Source organism: Triticum urartu, chromosome 6A (genome assembly GCF_056163025.1).
Source record: "Triticum urartu cultivar PI428250 chromosome 6A, HENAU_Tu73, whole genome shotgun sequence".
NCBI lineage: Eukaryota > Viridiplantae > Streptophyta > Magnoliopsida > Poales > Poaceae > Triticum > Triticum urartu.
In genome coordinates this window covers 536,932,373-536,953,187 of record NC_141878.1, presented here as the reverse complement: position 1 = coordinate 536,953,187, position 20,815 = coordinate 536,932,373, and the positions used below count along the sequence as shown (strand labels likewise).

General features: G+C 44.4%; 1 protein-coding gene across 1 annotated transcript in view; it reads left to right on the top strand.

Moving 5' to 3' along the window:
* The first annotated feature begins 1,295 nt into the window (after nt 1-1,295).
* LOC125514754 (uncharacterized) overlaps nt 1,296-20,815 on the top strand; it is a 51,782-nt gene continuing 32,262 nt past the window's right edge. Inside the window, exon 1 of the mRNA XM_048680107.2 lies at nt 1,296-1,476. Within this exon, the coding sequence (XP_048536064.2) occupies nt 1,296-1,476 (181 nt within the window). The remainder of the gene's footprint in view (nt 1,477-20,815) is intronic.

Genomic DNA, 20,815 nt, shown 5'->3' with positions numbered 1-20,815 from the left:
CTATTCCAACTAGTAGTGCTGATCATAACACCTCTATTAAAATGCTTAAAGAAGTTATTTTTCCGAGGTTTGGAGTCCCTAGATACTTAATGACTGATGGTGGTTCACATTTTATTCATGGTGCTTTTCGTAAGATGCTTGCCAAGTATGACGTTAATCATAGAATTGCATCTCCTTATCATCCACAGTCTAGTGGTCAAGTAGAATTGAGTAATAGAGAGCTTAAATTAATTTTGCAAAAGACTATTAATAGATCTAGAAATAATTGGTCCAAGAAACTTGATGATGCATTATGGGCCTATAGAACTGCATATAAAAATCCTATGGGTATGTCTCCATATAAAATGGTTTATGGAAAAGCATGTCACTTACCTCTTGAACTAGAACATAAGGCATATTGGGCCATTAAAGAGCTCAATTATGACTTCAACCTTGCCGGTGAGAAGAGACTATTTGACATTAGCTCACTTGACGAATGGAGAACCCAGGCTTATGAGAATGCCAAACTGTTTAAAGAGAAAGTTAAAAGATGGCATGACAAAAGGATACAAAAAGTTTAGTTTAATGTAGGTGATTATGTATTGTTATACAACTCTTGTTTAAGATTTTTTGCAGGAAAACTCCTCTCTAAATGGGAAGGTCCTTACGTTATCGAGGAGGTCTATTGTTCTGGTGCTATAAAAATCAACAACTTCGAAGGCACGAATCCGAAGGTGGTGAACGGTCAAAGAATCAAACATTATATCCCATGTAATCCCATAAATGTTGAAACTAATGTTATTGAAACCGTAACCCCGGAGGAATACATAAGGGACACTTTCCAGAACATTTCAGACTCCGAAAAGGAATAGGTATGTGGTACGGTAAGTAAACCGACTCCAAAACAGTTATGATAGCAATTTTTCTCTGTTTTGGAATATTTAAGAAAATAGGAAAATAAGAAGTAGTCCGAAGAGGACACGAGGCATCCACGAGGGTGGAGGGCGCGCCCTACCCCCTGGGCGTGCCCCCTGTCTCGTGGGCACCTTGTGTGCCCTCCGGACTCTGCTTTCTTGCTAAATACTTCTTTTGGTCGGTAAAAATTCATTATATTATCTCCCGAAGGTTTTTACCACCATACCACGCAATTATCCTCTGTTTTGGTTTCGAGCTATTTTCTGCCAGAGTTGTCAAGGCCAGGCATCATGTCGTCCCCCTCCTCCAACAATGAGGGTGACGATGCTTGGCTAATGAAGATATAGCTAAAGTGAGAAGAACCCGGGGAGATCAACAAGGACGACGAGCTCAATAAAGCCATGGGGGATCAAGCTCCGGCGGAGGGAGAAGAAGACATCCTTCATCCTCATTACAATCTTCTTACCCCTACTGAAATTAAAGCTTTCAAGATGATTGAAATAGTTCAGGTGCAGAACCAGTATCTAACTCGTGAAAATATTCTATTGCAAGAGCATATCATCGCACTCAAGGTCATTATTCGTAAGTTGGAGCATCTCCTATGTTCGATGCTGGACGACAAGCCTACATCATCAACAATCTCTTCTTCACCACCAAAGGAGCACTGAGTATCGGGTATGGGCACTCCCCTTGGCAACTGCCAAGCTTGGGGGAGGTGCCCCGGTATCGTATCACCATCACACTTTTATCTTTACCATTTTTCTTAGTTCGATCCCTTTGGTAATACCTTGATCTAGTAGAATAAAGTTTAGTATGATCTAGTTTTGAGTTTTGCTTTATGATCCTTCTATGTAATCGAGTCTGTGAGCTATATATAGATTAGTGTTGAGTCAAGGGCTTTGCTGTCTTGCTATGATCTTGAGGGGATAAAAGTAAGAATAAAAAGTTTAAGTTCATCTAGTGCCACCCCTAGTTGGTTTTGGAGTATTGACGACAAACCTGGTTGAGGGACTAATGTGTTTGTGAGAATTGCAGGAAAACATAGGTAGTAGTCCCTCATTGATTCGGTTTACCTACCAGAGATGACCCCTAAAAATGTTTGAAGACATTGAAGATAATGGTGGTATGTGAAGATATTCACATTGAAGACTATGACATGAGAAGACATCGCATGAAGTCTTTGGAGCGCGAAGACATAGTTGTTTCGTAGTTTCATTTTCTTCTTTGTTGAGTCATAGGAACCAGCGTACTGTTAAGTGGGGTCCAAGTGAACAAAGTCAGAGTGACTAAAGTGATGCTCAACCAAATCCTATGTCTTCAAGCGAAGACAATGAGAGCAAATCTTATCCAGAGCTGGATGAGTCAGCTTTACTTGTAGCCCAAGTCAAGCTGTCGCGTGTGTTTGAAATATGACCGTTGGAACACGTGTCAGTTCCTTAGTGACCCATGGTCATTTCGAACAAATCAGGTCAGGTTGCCTAGTGGCTATAAATAGCCCACCCACTACACCATAAATTGGTGGCTGCTCATAGTTAGTGCACGGCTTTTGTCGTTTGAGAGCAACCCACCTTTGAAGCATTTGAGAGAGAGATCCTTGCGAGGACAAAGCCCAAAACACCCAGAGCCCAAAGAGTGTTTGGCATCACTGAAGTCTTTCTGTCCACGTGATCTGAAGACTTGTTACACTTGAGGATTGTGAATCCTCCAGCCGGTTAGGCGTCGCGTTCTGAGCATCCAAGAGTCATTGTGGATTGCCAGTGAACGAAGTCTGTGAAGGTTTGGAAGTCTACCTTGAAGACTTACCAGAGTGATTGGGCAGGGACTAAGTGTCCTTAGCTCAAGGGGAACAAGGTGAAGACGCGTTCTTCTGAGTTGAATCTCAGCCTCCCTAACTAGACGTACAGTTGTCACAGCAACTGGAACTGGTCCAACAAATCCTTTGTCTTCACCAAGCAAAATACATATATGCACATCTTCAGGGGGAGCCTTTTGCTACTTATGAAGACAATATCTTAATCCTTTACAATCTCACAAACTTTTATCCCCGTTGAAAACTTCAACCAGTTTGTCATCAATCACCAAAAAGGGGGGAGATTGTAAGTGCATCTAGTGCCACCCCTAGTTGGTTTTGGAGTATTGACGACAAACCTGGTTGAGGGACTAATGTGTTTGTGAGAATTGCTGGATAACACAGGTAGTAGTCCCTCATTGATTCGGTTTACCTACTAGAGATGACCCCTAAAAATGTGTGAAGACATTGAAGATAATGGTGGTATGTGAAGATATTCACATTGAAGACTATGACATAAGAAGACATCGCATGAAGTCTTTGGAGCGCGAAGACATAGTTATTTCGTAGTTTCATTTTCTTCTTTGTTGAGTCATAGGAACCACCGTACGGTTAAGTGGGGTCCAAGTGAACAAAGTCAGAGTGACTAAAGTGATGCTCAGCCAAATCCCATGTCTTCAAGCGAAGACAATGAGAGCAAATCTTATCCAGAGCTGGATGAGTCAGTTTTACTTGTAGCCCAAGTCAAGCTGCCACGTGCGTTTGAAATCTGACCATTGGAACATGTGTCAGTTCCTTAGTGACCCAGAGTCATTTCGGACAAATCAGGTCGGGTTGCCTAGTGGCTATAAATAGCCCACCCCCTACACCATAAATTTGTAGCTGCTCAGAGTTAGTGCACGGCTTTTGTCGTTTGAGAGCAACCCACCTCCGAAGCATTTGAGAAAGAGATCCTTGCGAGGACAAAGTCCAAAACACCCAGAGCCCAAAGAGTGTTTGGCATCACTGAAGTCTTTCTATCCGCGTGATCTGAAGACTTGTTACACTTGAGGACTGTGAATCCTCCAGCCGGTTAGGCGTCGCGTTCTGAGCATCCAAGAGTCATTGTGGATTGCCGGTGAACGAAGTCTGTGAAGGTTTGGAAGTCTACCTTGAAGACTTACCAGAGTGATTGGGCAGGGACTAAGTGTCTTTGCTCAAGGGGAACAAGGTGAAGACGCGGTCTTCTGAGTTGAATCTCAGCCTCCCTAACCAGACGTACAGTTGTCACAGCAACTGGAACTGGTCCAACAAATCCTTTGTCTTCATCAAGCAACTGGTTCTATCTCTTCCTTCTCTTTACTTACAGTTTGTCTTCGTGAAGTCATTGCCTGCCTGCATTATCTGTTTGACTTCACTGTGTGACTACTTGTTCTGATTGGCTTCATACTATCTTCCATCCTGATCCATACTGCCTAGCTGCTAACAGTCTTCGTGCTTTCACTTCATTGAATACTTGACTATGGCTTGCCTAGTGTAGTCTACCTTCCGCTGCATGTTAATAGGTTCATTTCTATCGTTTGTCTTCGAAACTCCCATGTTTTGAAGACTTTCATAAAAATCGCCTATTCACCCCCCTCTAGTCGATAACTAGCACTTTCAATTGGTATCAGAGCAAGGTACTCCCTTGTTCTGTGTGATTCGGTTTAACCACCTGGAGTTTTAGCTATGTCGACTGCAGGGATAATCAAAGTCTCCATTGCGTGCCCTGTCTTTGATGGCATTGATTACCCCTACTGGAAGAATAAGATGTGCATGCATCTTGAAGCCATTGATGTCTATCTATGGTATGTCGTCAAGAACGGTGTTCCCAAGGCTGGTGAAGGTGTCACCCCTGCTGATGTCAAGAAGTTCATTCAACTGGATTCTACTGCCAAGAACATCATCTGTGGTCATCTGACCAAAGGACAGTATGGCCGTGTGAGTGCTCTGGAAACATCGAAGCTAGTCTGGGATTGGCTCTCCAAGGTCAACGAAGGCGTCTCAACCCAGAGAGATCAAAGGATCAGTGTCCTTCGCAACCTCTTCAACCGCTTCAAGAGAAACGACAATGAGACTGTTCAGCTCACGTTTGATCGCCTCACTGACATCACAAATGAGCTTCATGCTCTCGGCGCCACTAAGATCACCAAGCATGAAATCATCAAGACACTCCTGAGATCACTTGACAGCTCGTTTGACACCCTAGCCCTGATGATTCAAGAATGCCCTGACTTCAAGACACTCGATCCGTCTGACATACTTGAGAGTCTCAACACACATGAGTTTCAGCTATCTGAGAAAAGAGATATCTATATATGGTCCCAACTATGGCCGAACTCGCACTTTGAAGGCAAAGGCTGTTTCCTCATCTGAAGAAGAATATGACAGCTGTTCTGGTGATCCTGAAGACATTGGAAAGGAGCTTGCTATGCTTGTGAAGAAGTTCTAGAAATTCACCAAGAAGAAAGGCTTCAGAAAGTCTTCACGATCCAGCTCAAGAAATGATGAAGCTTCTACTCATGACCACAAGAAGAGAACATGCTACAAGTGCAAGAAACCTGGTCACTACATCTCTGAGTGTCCACAATGGGACAATGAAAACAAGAAGAAGAAGAAGAAGAAGAAGAAGAAGATCAAGGAATATGATTCTGATGACAAGAAGAAGAAGAAATCCTCAAAGTCTTCTTCCAAGTCTTGAGCTCATCTGGCAAGGCTCGTGCTTTTGTTGGCAAGGAGATGGATTCAGAGGAGGAGTCTGCTTCTGAGGAGGCGGAGGTGGAGTCTGAGGAGGAGTCCGACTCTGGCGTTGCAAGTCTGGCTCTAGCTACAGCCTACATTGCCAAGTCCATCTTCAACACTGAAGACAATGGCTCCGTCACCTACGCTGATGCTAATGACAAGGACGACTCCGCTCCCACCTACTGCTTCATGGCACGTGGTGCCAAGGTAAACTCACGCGATGCTTGCTTTCAAACATCAGGTGAAGATGACTCTGATTGTGAATCCAAACCTAGCTACAAAACACTTGCTAAAATTGCAACTGAACAACAAAAAGCTATGGAACATATTCAAAAACTGTTAGACAAAAGCGATGACATGTTGGACGCGGAAGTGACCCGATCTCAGTCCTTAATTGAAGACATAAAAAATCTTCATGTTAAGTAGGAACTTGAAAGTCGTCATGAAACGCTCTCAACAACTCATGAAAAGCTTTCCTACGATTATCTTCAAAGGAAGCAAGAACTTGAGAAATTGAGAGCAGTTCATGAAGATCTTCAAAAAGAAAATGAGTCACTTCGCGCTCAACAGATCAGTCCCGCTCAGGAAGGATTTGAAACACCATGTCTAAAATGCCTTGAGCATGATAACGCTACTTCTGTTGCTGAATGTTCTACTGCTGCTACTGTTGCAATATCTTCAACTGTTGATGTGGTAACTAACCCCTCTGCTGAGGATGCCACTGCTATTGCTGATGACAATGCTAGGTTGAAGACATTGCTTGAGACAGGGATGTACAAAAGTCTCAAAGGGCATCAGACACTATGTGATGTCCTCAAAAAAGGAGATTCTGAACCGAAACCCTAGGAAAGAGGGTGTTGGGTTCGAGAGGAAAATGAATGTTGATGGTTCTTACTGGAAGCCTGAGCAGTACCCCAAAACCACATGGGTTGCTGCAAAGGAACCTTCAGTGGATCCATCCACCCTATCTGGCTTCACTTGTGCTAACCCTATTATCATTGATGAATCCTTTGATGCAAACTATAAACTGTTTAAGAATCAGAATGGTGAAGTGTTTGCCAAGTATATTGGTACTAACTGTAGGAATGGACTGCCTGTGAAGAAGATCTGGGGTACGTACCCAAAAGTTGTCTTGAGAATCTTACTGTGAATGTCATCATGACACCACAAGGGAAGAAGACAAACCCCAGCCCAAAGGCTTCATATGGTCCAAAGGCTTCATACAGACACATGACTCACCTGAGTCACCCTAACGCCAATGTTTTGCAGGAAAATCATACTCAAACTTATGAATATGAGCGCGTATCATCAAACCGCTATGTTCATAAGACTAAGAACTACTCTGCTTATTCATATGAGTACTATTCGCCTCCTGGAAGGCTATTTGCTAGGGCTCCAAAGCCGAAGTTCTCAGATGCTGCACTTAGACTCATTGCTTCTAGGCCACCCCTGAAGATGTGGGTGGCTAAGAAAAATTGACTTTCTTTTGCAGGGAAAGGTCTCCAGCCGGAAATCAAAGGCGTCAGATGCTTTTGCTGGGGACCTAAAACATCTTGTTGGGCGCAAGATTGTAGGATCGAAAGTATGTCTAGAGGGGGGTGATTAGACTACTTGACCAAATAAAACTTTAACCTTTTCCCAATTTTAGTTCTTGGCAGATTTTAGCTATCTTAGGACAAGTCAAGCAATCATTACACAATTCAAGCAAGCATGCAAAGAGTATATTGGCAGCGGAAAGTAAAGCATGCAACTTGCAAGAATATAAAGGGAAGGGTTTGGAGAATTCAAACGCTATTGGAGACACGGATGTTTTTCCCGTGGTTCGGATAGGTGGTGCTATCCTACATCCACGTTGATGGAGACTTCAACCCACGAAGGGTAACGGTTGCGCGAGTCCACGGAGGGCTCCACCCACGAAGGGTCCACGAAGAAGCAACCTTGTCTATTCCACCATGGCCATCGCCCACGAAGGACTTGCCTCACTAGCCGTAGATCTTCATGAAGTAGACGATCTCCTTGCCCTTACAAACTCCTTGGTTCAACTCCACAATCTTGTCGGAGGCTCCCAAGTGACACCTAGCCAATCTAGGAGACACCACTCTCCAAGAAGTAACAAATGGTGTGTTGATGATGAACTCCTTGCTCTTGTGCTTCAAATGATAGTCTCCCCAACACTCAACTCTCTCTCATAGGATTTGGATCTGGTGGAAAGAAGATTTGAGTGGAAAGCAACTTGGGGAAGGCTAGAGATCAAGATTCATATGGTTTGAATGGAATATCTTGGTCTGAACACATGAGTAGGTGGTTCTCTCTCAGAACATATGAGTAGGAATGGTGTATGTGTTCTGATTGCTCTCTTCATGAGTGAAGAGGAGGTGGAGGGGTATTTATAGCCTCCACACAAAATCCAACCGTTACACACAATTTACCAATCTCGGTGGGACCGAATCAGAAAACTCGGTCGGACCAAAATAGTAAACCTAGTGACCGTTAGGAATTTCGGTGGAACTGACATGCAACTCGGTAGGACCAATTCGGTTAGGGTTTGGGCATAACGTAATCTCGGTGAGACCGATTGCACTAACTCGGAGAGACCGAGTTAGGCAATAAGCTAACCAGAGAGTTGGTCAGGCAAACTTGGTGGGACCGACTCGCTCTTTCGGTGAGACCGAAAAGTTACGAGAAGGAAACAGAGAGCTTACATTGCAATCTTGGTGGGACCGATTCGCTCTTTCGGTGAGACCGAAAAGTTACGAAAGGGAAACAGAGAGTTTGCAATCCCATCTCGGTGAGACCGAGATCCTTATCGGTAGGACCGAATTGCTAGGGTTTGGCAGTGGCAAATGACAAGTGAAACTCGGTGGCGCCGGATTGACAGAATCGGTATGACCGAGTTTGGCTTAGGGTTTAGGTCATTTGTGGCTATGGAAAAGTGGTTGAGGATTTTGGAGCATATCACTAAGCACATAAAGCAAGAGGCTCATTAAGCAACACCTCATCCCTCCTTGATAGTATTGGCTTTTCCTAAAGACTCAATGTGATCTTGGATCACTAAAATATAAAATGAAGAGTCTTGAACTTTTGAGCTTGAGCCAATTCTTTGTCCTTAGCATTTTGAGGGTTCCACTTTCATATCCATGCCATGCCAATCATTGAGCTTTCCTGAAATAATCATCTTGAAATATCATTAGCGCAATGAGCTATATGTTGTTATGAATTACCAAAACCACCTAGGAATAGTTGCACTTTCAAAGATTAAATGCCCAAATGGTCTCACTATGTATTTTGTTCCTAAATCGATTGCCATTCATCCTATCAGTCCTAATCTTGATCTAAGCTTTGATAATCTTCTTGTGCGTCAATTGTTTATGCTTCACAATACTCTTGGTGAAGCCTATCCCCCTAACTGTACTGTAGGGTATGACACCTCATGCTTCAGAATGGATTATGGACAGCGGATGCACTAATCATATGACTGGTGATCGAAGTCTTCTCATGGACTCAACCTTACGTCCATCTGACAAGAGTCACATCACATTTGCTGACACTGGTAAAAGCAAGGTATTGGGTCTAGGTAGAGTTGCAATCTCAAAGGATCAGCACATGGATAAAGTGATGCCTGTTGAATCCCTTGGATTCAACTTAATGTCTGTCTCAATGCTTTGCGATTTGAACATGATTGTGATATTTGGAAAATATCGTTGCCTTGTTCTAATGGAATCTGACAAGTCTCTAGTCTTTGAAGGGTATCAGAAAGATGATTTGTACATGGTAGATTTTTCAGCAGGACCACAGCTTGCCGTATGTATTCTTGCAAAAGCTTCAGAGTGCTGGCTCTGGCATTGGAGGCTAGGGCATGCTGGCATGAGGAACTTGCATCCTCTCGCAAAGAAGAAGCACGTCATAGGCATCGAGGGCATCAAGTTCAAGAAGGATCACTTATGCGGTGCCTGCGAAGCTGGAAAGATGACGAGGGCCAAGCATCCCTCGAAGACAATCATGACAATAACTCAACCCTTCGAACTACTACACATGGACCTATTCGGCCCTACTCACTACTCTACTCTCACTACTACTGCTTATCTCTATGGATTCATCATTGTTGATGAATATTCAAGATATACATGGGTGCACATAATCCTCTACAAGACTGAAGTGCAGGATGTCTTCAGATGCTTTGCCAACCGTGCCATGAACAACTATGGCATCAAGATCAAGCATATCAGAAGTGACAACAGCACATAGTTCAAGAACACCGGCCTCGACCTTTACCTGGATACATTGGGAATCACTCATGAGTTCTCATCTCCGTACACACCTCAACAAAATGGCATCATGGAGCGCAAGAACAGAACACTCATTGAGATGGCTCAGACGATGCTTGATGAATAGAAGACTCCAAGAAAGTTCTGGCCTGAAGCTATTGATACTGCATGCCATGTCATCAACCGTGTTTATCTTCACAAGCTTCTGAAGAATACATGCTATGAAATCCTTACCAGTAAGAAGCCAAATGTCAGTTACTTCCGAGTATTTGGTGCTAGGTGCTGGATCAAGGATCCACATCACATTTCAAAATTTGCACCGAAAGCACATGAAGGTTTTATGCTTGGTTATGGAAAGGACTCACACTCCTACAGAGTATTCAACCTCTTTTACTATAAAGTGGTTGAAACTGTGGATGTGCGGTTCAATGAGACTAACGGCTCGCAAAGAGAGCACCTGCTAAATGTGCTAGATGAAGTTCCACCTAGTGAATCCATCAAGCTTATGGGAACTGGAGAAATCATACCGTCTGAAGCTTAGGCTGAAGAGGAACTTATTATTTATGCACCTAATCAACCTGAAGACAATGCTGAAAGTGCTAGTTATCGACTAGAGGAGGGGTGAATAGGCGATTTTTATGAAAGTCTTCAAAACATGGAAGTTTCAAAGACAATCGATAGAAATGAACCTATTAACATGCAGCGGAAGGTAGACTACACTAGGCAAGCGATAGTCAAGTATTCAATAAAGTGAAAGCACAAAGACTAATAGCAGCTAGGCAGTATGGATCAAGATGGAAGACAGTATGAAGCCAATCAGAACAAGCAGTCACACAGTGAAGACAAATAGATTATGCAAACAGGCAATGACTTCACAAGGACCAACTGTAAATGAAGAGATGGGAAGGATAGAACCAGTTGCTCGTTGAAGACAATGATTTGTTGGACCAGTTCCAGTTGCTGTGACAATTGTACGTCTGGTTAGGGAGGCTGAGATTTAACTCAGAAGACCGCGTCTTCACCTTATTCCCCTTGAGCTAAGGACACCCAGTCCTCGCCCAATCACTCTGGTAAGTCTTCAAGGTAGACTTCCAAACCTTCACAGACTTCGTTCACCAGCGATCCACAATGACTCTTGGATGCTCAGAACGCGACGCCTAACCGGCTGGAGGATTCACAGTCCTCAAGTGTAATAAGTCTTCAGATCACACAGACATGAAGACTTTAGTGATGCCTAACACTCTTTGGCTCTGGGTGTTTAGGGCTTTGTCCTCGCAAGGATTTCTCTCTCAAAGGCTTCGAGGTGGGTTGCTCTCAAACGACAAAAGCCGTGCACTAACTCTGAGCAGCCAACCAATTTATGGTGTAGGGGGTGGGCTATTTATAGCCACTAGGCAACCCGACCTGATTTGTCCGAAATGACCCTGGGTCACTAAGGAACTGACACGTGTTCCAACGGTTAGATTTCAAACACACACGGCAACTTTACTTGAGCTACAAGCAAAGCTGACTTATCCAGCTCTGGATAAGATTTGCTCTCATAGTCTTTGCTCGAAGATATAGGATTTTGGTTAAGCATCACTTCAGTCATTCTGACTGGTTCACTTGGACCCAACTTAACAGTACGGTGGTTCCTATGACTCAACAAAGAAGAAAATGAATGACGAAACAACTAAGTCTTCGCGCTCCATAGTCTTCACGCGATGTCTTCTCTTGTCATAGTCTTCAATGTGAATGTCTTCACATACCACCTTTGACTTCAATGTCTTCATACATTTTTAGGGGTCATCTCCGGTAGGAAAACCGAATCAATGAGGGACTTCTACCTGTGTTATCCTGCAATTCTCACAAACACATTAGTCCCTCAACCAGCTTTGTCATCAATACTCCAAAACCAACTAGGGGTGGCACTAGATGCACTTACAATCTCCCCCTTTTTGGTGATTGATGACAAACTGGTTGAAGTTTTCAACGGGGATAAAAGTATGTGAAATTGTAAAGGATTTAAGTATTGTCGTCGTAAGTAGAAGAAAGGCTCCCCCTGAAGATGTGCATATAACTATTTTGCTTTTGAATGCAAATGCACATGGCAGGTTGTACTTGCAGAGCTCCTCTTCTACTTATGAAGACAATTCATCATGCATGAAATGATATAATGAAGAGAATGACATGCATAATGAAAAATGGACGTCTGCAAAATGACTTCGTGCGGAATTTATCGTCGCACATGCGGAATTTATCATCGCATCACATAGTGTCGAAAAAGGTAGCAGACGGCCATCAAGTTTAAGTGTTACAACTCAAAACGAACCAAATGTTTCAAAAGCGAGAGTTGTAAGCACTTGGTAAAAGTAGCAAAAAGTAAAGCAACCACCCATATGGACCCGCTTGAAGACTATCAACTCATATGCTTCTCCCCCTTTTGTTAGTAATGACCAAAAAGGTTTGAAGACATAGAGCTTCTATTCGTTCCCATGAGGAGTAGGCGAAGCAGCAGGGTCGTCGTTGAGGTCCGGTGGTGCAGAAGAACTTGGTGTAGTGTCGAGACGCGCTGAAGGTGGAGGTGGTGAAGTGGCATCATCTTGATCATCGATAATTCTGGCATTCACCGTTGCAGCCAAGGAAGAATAGTCAGAGTCTTCAAGGGAGGGAGTCCGACGCAAGTGAGCATTCCTTGGAGGAGTGGAGTCAAACTTGAATCTTTCTGTGAAGCCATCGTCTTGAAGATCTTCTTCAGCAGTGAGCAAAGTCAAACTCTTCCAGGACCTTCGACTGGTTTCATGTGTAACAAAGGCATTCTTGGTGGAAAGATTGCGAATGCGATTGACGTCCACCAAGAGGCTTTGCATCTGACGCTTAAGCCAGTCATGGTGCTTATCCTGTTCGTGATGTAGAGCGATGAGAAGCTCTCGGTCATTGAGAACACGAGATCACTTCTGAGGCCTTTGGGTAATGGTGCTTTCAGTGGCTTCAGTTTGGGCGCGAGGGGCACGTGTGTTGCCAGCCAACGGATAAACACGAGAGACTGCCTAAACTCCTTCAATGGGCTGGGTGAAGCTTTGACGATCAACATTGTGAAGATAGATTGGATCTTTTGCAGGCTCTGGGTAAATAGCTTCAACAGACAGATCAACCTCTGGCAAGAATATAAGATGATTGCGCGCAGACTGCTGGTAGTTGAAGGCAGAGTGAAGCTTGATAAGGCGCATTACCCATGGAGCATAGAACTTCAGACCAAAGATGTCGGAGCCAGATGCAGCCAATTGCCTGATGAAGAAGTCTTGAGCATTGAAGCTTATGCCATTGAAGATATAGAAAACCAAAGTCTTCATTGCTCCTTCAAGCTTCGCTGCAGATGAATGTCCTTTGACATGCCATAGAGTCTTTCTGATGATATGGTAAATGGTGCGGGGCAGATACTCTAGGTCTTCAACAAAGAATTCGGTTCGGTATTCAGCGTCGCGTGGCAAAGGCTTCATCATGCTCAGCATTTGACTCATGTTGGGTTCTGGCTTCTGGAAAATGCTCTCCAAAGCATTCTGGTGTTGTTGACAACCTGGTTCATAATATTCGCCAGGAGTGGGAAGGGCTGTAAGATTAATGAAGTCTTGGGCTTTAGCTTCATGATGAACATCTCCTGTCGTCCACTCAATGATCCAAGTCTTTGGATCCCTGTTGTATCCATGAATGTGGAGGGTAGCATAGAATTGAAGCAGAAGTTCTTCATTCCAGTGTTCCTTGGCAGTCACAAAGTTGAGCAGACCCGCATCACGAAAGCAGTCAAGGGCTTCTTCAAGGCATGGCAGTCCAGTAATGGCTTCACAATCAAGATGCATATGAGGGAAGATGCGTCCCTGATTGTACAAGATGCATGAATAATAGCTTCGCTGCTGATAACTCCAGAATCGGTCCGAAGAGATTCTTGGCCTTGTGTAGGGGTTCTTGTCACTGTCGAAGAATGTGTTGTGTGCCTTGAATCCATTCAGATTAAATGATCTTGGTGAAGTTGCAGTCCCTGGAAACCGTGGTAGCCTTGGCTTTGGCTTTTGGACCTGAGGCCTGTGCTCCACATGATAGGTAAACTGAGGTCCGGGAGCAGGCGGAGGAACCAGGATTGGCCAGCGGACGGTAACAAGCTGTCCACGATCATATGCTTGCTCGATGGTGTGTGGCCTTGGAGGAGGTACAGGAGCAGAGGCATTGGCTTCAGGCAGAGGATTTGCTTCGGGTGCTACATTGGCTTCAGGTGCATTCACTTCTGGCACCACATTAGCTTCAGCCATGATAACGTCATTGGCTTCAGTGTTTATGTTGGTGGCCGCCTCAGTATTGGTAACCTCCACTTCAGGAGCTGGAGGGTCGGACACGTTCTCCTCGAGAACAACTTCAGGGTTGGACGGGGGTGTACCAACACGTTATTCTTCTCTTGGTTCTTCTTCATGGTCATCGGCTGATGCAGCCGGAATATCTTCAGCCGTTTTGGTTCAGATTCAGGGTTGTTCGTAGTAGGAGAGGCTTCAGGAAAGACTTCGCGTGAAACGGATTGGCGCTCTTCTCCTTCTGGAACACTTGACAATGTGACCTGTGGCCTTGGTCCTTTGCGAAGCCTGTGAAATGCTGGCGACGCCTGTGGAGATGGAGTTGGTTGGGCCTCAAAGTCTTCACTGTCAATCATCGGAGTGGTGACCTGTGGTGGGGGAGTGACTGGTGTTTCTTCATCACGAGGGGATTCTTGAGGGTGATCAGCCCATGAGTCATCCTGAGCAATTGGCATCAATGGACGACCAATGCTGATGAGTTCGCTGTTCGTGAGAATATGCGATGATACCAAATTGTGCTCAATCTGAGAAAGGACTTCATCATCTTCAACATTGTTGTGAGGACCAATGTCTTCAACTGTGGTGGGGTCAACAGCTGGATTCTCTTCAGCTACAGGAGCCTCTGTGGAAGCAGGCTCATGAACTACCAAACGACGTTCTCAATGTGCAGAGGAAGGACGAGCAACAGAAATTGGCTCGACAACAAGGGGCTCTGTGGAAGCAGCTCGGTCTCTCTTCTTTGTTTTTCTTTTCTTGGTTGGGGGAGCATCATCAGTGGTGGCTTTGGTCTTGCGCTTTCTAGCTTCGGCTTCAGCTGCTCTAGTTTTCTTGAATTCTGAAGCCACTGTGGGGACCTTAGGCTTCGAGCCTATCATACTGGCTGGGAAGACAATGCGAGGTTCTTCCTGCATTGATGCTTCTGGTTCAGCCACAGCTGGCTTCTTCTTCTTCTTCTTGGTAGCCATTCTGGGATCGATGCCCGGTCGCCCCAAAGCCTTGCGCTTTTCAGCTTCATTGTAGCCTTGAACACATTTGGCAGCAAGATTCTTCATGCGCTCACGAGAACCTTTTGCTTCTTCTCGTTTCTTGTGGAACGCCTCCCTCATGCATCATGACCTTGAAGTTTTGAATGTCTTCAACATTGAGCTTGGCCATGTGCTTCTTGAACTAAGCCTTTTCATAGTCAATTTTGTGCTTCAGCTCAACAATCTTCTGTGCGAGAGCCAGCTCAGGAGCAATGGCTCCATGGAAGGAGACGCTGAGCCCAATTGGAAGCTGAAGATCATCAAAACTGAGATCTGGGTTGTCAAACCACTCATCAGTAAACTTGTATAAGATTTCCACATCAAAGAGGGGAAGATCATTGAAGATTTCCGCCTCTTGCTTGCTCTTTATTAATTTGCTCAAGAGCGTCATCGCCAAGATCGTCGTCGCTGGACAGATCAATGGCGTCATTCTCGTTTCTCAAAACGGCAGCAGGGGTCAGTGCTTGACTAGTGGGTTGCATGGGCTTTTTCAACTTGACAGACTTGGAGATGCGTGAGAGATTTTCAGACTGCACACTGGCTTCAGGGGGTGCAGTGGCCAGAGGCTTCGCCCGTGAGACCTTTGGTGTAGAGGGGGGCTTTGAAGCCTTTGGTTTCTTTTGCTTCACAGGCTTCGGAGGTGCAGGTGCTTCATCAGAATCAGTGTCATCTGCAGAGTGGTCCACGGCTGCCCCTTGAACCTGAATGTGAGTGAGGACACCTTCTAAGTTGTAGAAGGGCCCAATAAGATTGGGTTCAGCTTCGTGTGTGCCGTCAGCACATGGTGTAGAGGGGCCTGGGTTGAAGTCTAATCCTAGAGACTTCTTGTTTTCCTTGGCCAAGTTCTTTGCATCCTGATAGTTGCACTTGAACAGATTATCTTCACGACACCATAACAGAGAGGATGGGTCGGCATTAGCAGGCTGAGGTCCATGAATCATACAGGGGTAGAAGCCTTGAGAAATAGCTTTGGACTTCGACTTGGGCTGAAGACCTTTGCATATTATATCTCCCCAGGGGCCCTTTAAGGCATTCTTCTCAGCATACTCCTTGGTGACGAATCTGTACTTGAACCATTCCTCTGCCCAATGTCTTCGAATCCATTGGATTTGGTTCTTGCGTTCTCCATAGGTTTCTTCTGGATCTGACTTAGCAGTGTTTCCACGGCGTTGTATGCCGCCCTTCCTGACTAATTTTTGAGTTGTCATGAAGTTTAGACTGAAAGGCTTCAACACTGTCGAAGTCTTCAGTCTACTGGTCAGACAGGAATTGGCTTCAGGAGAATTTATGTGACGCTGTAAGAACTCTGCAAATGAATGCAGACTATGAGAACCAAGGGATTCTCCCACGGACATGTACCTGTGACAGCATTAGAGATGCGAGGGAAGGGGAAGAGGTCATATGCATTCTTAGAAAAATTTGAAGATAAATCAGTTTAGAAGACATTGACCTCATAGTGCGAAGACATTCACTCATATGTAGTGAGTTGGTTCCAGATTTGTACGAATCCACAAATAAGTACAAGTGAGGAATCTAACTTCTTTGTGAAGCATAAGTGAACATACTAGGCATGCTATGAGATGCAGAATAGGATAGATCCAACTTTGTAGCAACAGAAACCACTTGTGGTTGGAAAGGATGAATCTATCAGATCAAAAAGACTGTAAGAAGAGGTTTTATTTACCACACGAGGAACTGCTAGACGGAGTGGGAGAGGAGGCCGAGCAGTTCGATCTTCCGTGCCCTAACTTGGCGACGGAGGACACCTACGGCGATGGCGGAGAAGACAATGTCCGCGGCCGGCGTGATGATGGCGTCGGTGAGGTCGCGGCAGCTAAGCGCTTCGTCGCCGGCGTCGTCGAGGGCTAGCGGTAGCGCTAGGGTTTGTGCGAGAGTGGAAGAAGAGATAATGACTGGGGTGAGGCGTGTATTTATAGGGACAGGGGCGACACAACGTTATTACGCAGGTGCCCCTGGCGGTTCACATCTAAAGGACACGTGGCGATCATGCAACACATAGGAGGTTGTTCCACGTTCCCACGCATGCCTGGATTGTCGGGTGGTCGTTCCCGCTTCTCTGGGTTTCAGGTAAAAAGGATTGAGCATTTAAAACAGATTTAATGTTTGTCTCTGTATCTTCTGCTGACAAGGATGCAGCGAAGACATTCGACAATTTCAATAGAATGCATATGATTTTGATAGATAGTCTTAAGATAGGAGCATAGAAAGGTCAGGGTCCGATCACATTCACTTAGTTCAAAAGATTCAACTAGAATACATAGCTATAAGTGAATGCTGTAGAGGACAGAAACCAAATCAGTACATTGAAGATAAACAGAATGCGAAGACTTTGCAAATGTAACGCCAATAGAAAGTATTCCAAACACAAGTTTGGTGGTGGCGTTACCCACCGTATAGGAAGTATTAGACCCAGACACGGCGCACAATTATCTTGGCGCTCCGAAGTCAAATTCCATGTTAATGTATTCACACTTAGAGTGTAAGTCTTCATTAGTTGAAGATATACGTTACTTTGTGTGTTTGCACATCTGAGTCATCAACATGCATCAGTGTTAGGATGTGTGCATGGTCACAAGACATTTGAGGATTCCAAGATATTTAGCCCACACCGCAACTTGCAAAACCTTTTCTCATCCAAGGGCTTTGTGAAGATATCTGCCAGTTGCTCTTCAGTGCTGACGTGAATGATATCAATATCTTCCTTCATGACATGATCTCTGAGAAAGTGATGACGGATTTGAATGTGCTTTGTCTTCGAGTGCTAAACTGGGTTGTTGGCGATCTTGATGGCGCTTTCATTATCGCAGTAGAGTGGCACTTGCTTCAGATGAATGCTATAGTCTTTGAGTGTTTGCTTCATCCATAGAAGCTGAGCGTAGCAAGATCCAGCAGCAATGTATTCAGATTCAGCAGTGGAGAGAGATACATAGTTCTGCTTCTTTGAAGACCAACACATAAGTGATCGTCCCAGAAAGTGACATGTGCCTGATGTAGACTTGCGATCCACCTTGTCACCAGCATAATCAGCATTTGAGAATCCAACTAGATCAAACTCTGATCCCTTTGGATACCATAATCCTAGTGTTGGGGTGTAAGCCAAATATCGAAGAATTCGCTTCACAGCTAAGTGATGCGATTCCTTTGGTGCCGCTTGGAATCGGGCACACATGCAAACACTAAGCATGATATCTGGCCTAGATGCACATAAATAAAGCAAAGAACCAATCATGGAGCGGTATACCTTTTGATCGAACTCTTTACCATTGGCGTCAGAATCTAGATGACTCTTGATAGGCATTGGCGTCGTATAACCTTTGCAGTCTTGCATTCCAAACTTCTTTAGGCAATCTTTGAGGTATTTCTCTTGAGATATGAAGATGCCATTGCGTTGCTGCCGTATTTGAAGACCAAGGAAGAACTTCAGCTCACCCATCATGGAAATTTGATATTGCTCTTGCATCATGTGTCCAAACTTATCACTGTATTTCTGATTAGTGCAGCCGAAGATAATGTCATCCACATATATTTGGCACACAAACAGCTCACCATCATATGTCTTCGTGAAGAGAGTGGGATCCAAGGAACCAGGTTTGAAGCCTTTGCTCTTCAGGAAGTCTTTGAGTGTGTCATACCAAGCACGAGGGGCTTGTTTGAGGCCATACAGTGCCTTGTTGAGCTTGTAAACCATGTCAGGATGTTTTGGATCTTCAAAGCCAGGCGGTTGTGCAACATACACTTCTCCTTCAATCTTGCCATTGAGAAAAGCATTCTTCACATCCATTTGATACAAAAGAATGTTATGATGATTTGCATAGGCTAGCAGTATGCGTATGGCTTCAAGCCTAGCCACAGGAGAAAATGTTTTATCGAAGTCAATTTCTTCAACTTGAGTGTATCCTTAAGCAACGAGACGAGCCTTGTTTCTGACAACTTGACCATGCTCATTTTGCTTGTTGTGATATATCCATTTAGTGCCTATGATATTGTGCTTACGAGGATCAGGACGCTTGACCAGTTCCCATACATTATTCAGCTCAAACTGTTGAAGCTCTTCTTGCATACCTTGAATCCATTAAGGTTCCATGAAGGCTTCATTAACTTTCTTGGGTTCTGATATTAAGATGAATGCAAAGTGTCCACAGAAATTTGCTAGTTGTGTTTCCCTTGATCGAGTGAGTGGACTAGGTGCATTGATGCTATCGATTATCTTCTCAATTTGTACTTCATTTGCAACATGAGGATGAACTGGACGAAGATTCTGCTCTTGCTGATCATTGTCATCATTTGAAGGATTGTCTTCATGCTGAGCATTGTCTTCAGGTTTATCAGGTGCAAAGATGATAAGTTCCTCTTCAGGGTGTACTTCAGACGGTATGATTTCTCCAGTTCCCATAAGCTTGATGGATTCACTGGGTGGAATTTCATCTAGCACATTTGGCAGGTGCTCTCTTTGCGAGCTGTTAGTCCCATCGAACCACACATCCACAGTTTCAACCACTTTGTAGTGAAAGAGGTTGAAGACTCTGTAGGAGTGCGAATCCTTTCCGTAACCAAGCATAAAACCTTCATGTGCTTTCGGTGCAAATTTTGAAGTGTGATGAGGATCCTTGATCCAGCACCTGGCACCAAATACTCTAAAGTAACTGACATTTGGCTTCTTACCAGTGAGGAGTTCATAGGATGTTTTGTTCAGAAGCTTGTGAAGATAAACATGGTTTATGACATGGCATGCAGTATCAATGGCTTCAGGCTAGAACTTCCTTGGAGTCTTGTATTCATCGAGCATCGTCCGAGCCATCTCAATGAGTGTTCTATTCTTGCGTTCCACGATGCCATTCTGTTGCGGCGTGTACGGGGCCGAGAACTCATGAGTGATGCCCAATGTATCAAGATAAGTGTCGAGGCCGGTGTTCTTGAATTCAGTGTCGTTATCACTTCGGATGTGCTTGATCTTGACACCATAGTTATTCATGGCTCGATTTGCGAAGCGTCTGAAGACATCCTGCACTTCAGTCTTGTAGAGAATTATATGCACCCATGTATATCTTGAATAATAATCAACAATGACGAAGCCATAGAGACAAGCAGTAGTAGTAAGAGTTGAGTAGTGATTAGGACCAAAGAGGTCCATGTGTAGCAGTTCGAAGGGTTGAGTCGTTGTCATGATTGTCTTCGAGGGATGCTTGGCCCTCGTCATCTTTCCAGCTTCGCATGCACCGCATAAGTGATCCTTCTTGAACTTGACGCCCTCGATGCCTATGATATGCTTCTTCTTTGCAAGAGTGTGCAAATTCCTCATGCCAGCATGCCCCAGCCTCCGATGCCAGAGCCAGCATTCTGAAGCTTTTGCAAGAAGACATACGACGAGCTGTGGTCCTTCTGAGAAATCTACCATGTACAAATCATCTTTCCGATACCCTTGAAAGACTAGAGACTTGTCAGATTCCATTAGAACTAGGCAACGATATTTTCCAAATATCACAATCATGTTCAAATCGCAAAGCATTGAGATGGACATTAAGTTGAAACCAAGGGATTCAACAAGCATCACTTTATCCATGTGCTGATCCTTTGAGATTGCAACTCTATCTAGACCCAATACCTTGCTTTTGCTAGTATAAGAAAATGTGATGTGACTTTTGTCAGATGGACGTAGAGTTGAGTCCATGAGAAGACTTCGCTTGCCAGTCATGTGATTAGTACATCCACTATCAATAATCCATTCTGAAGCAGCTGGTGTCA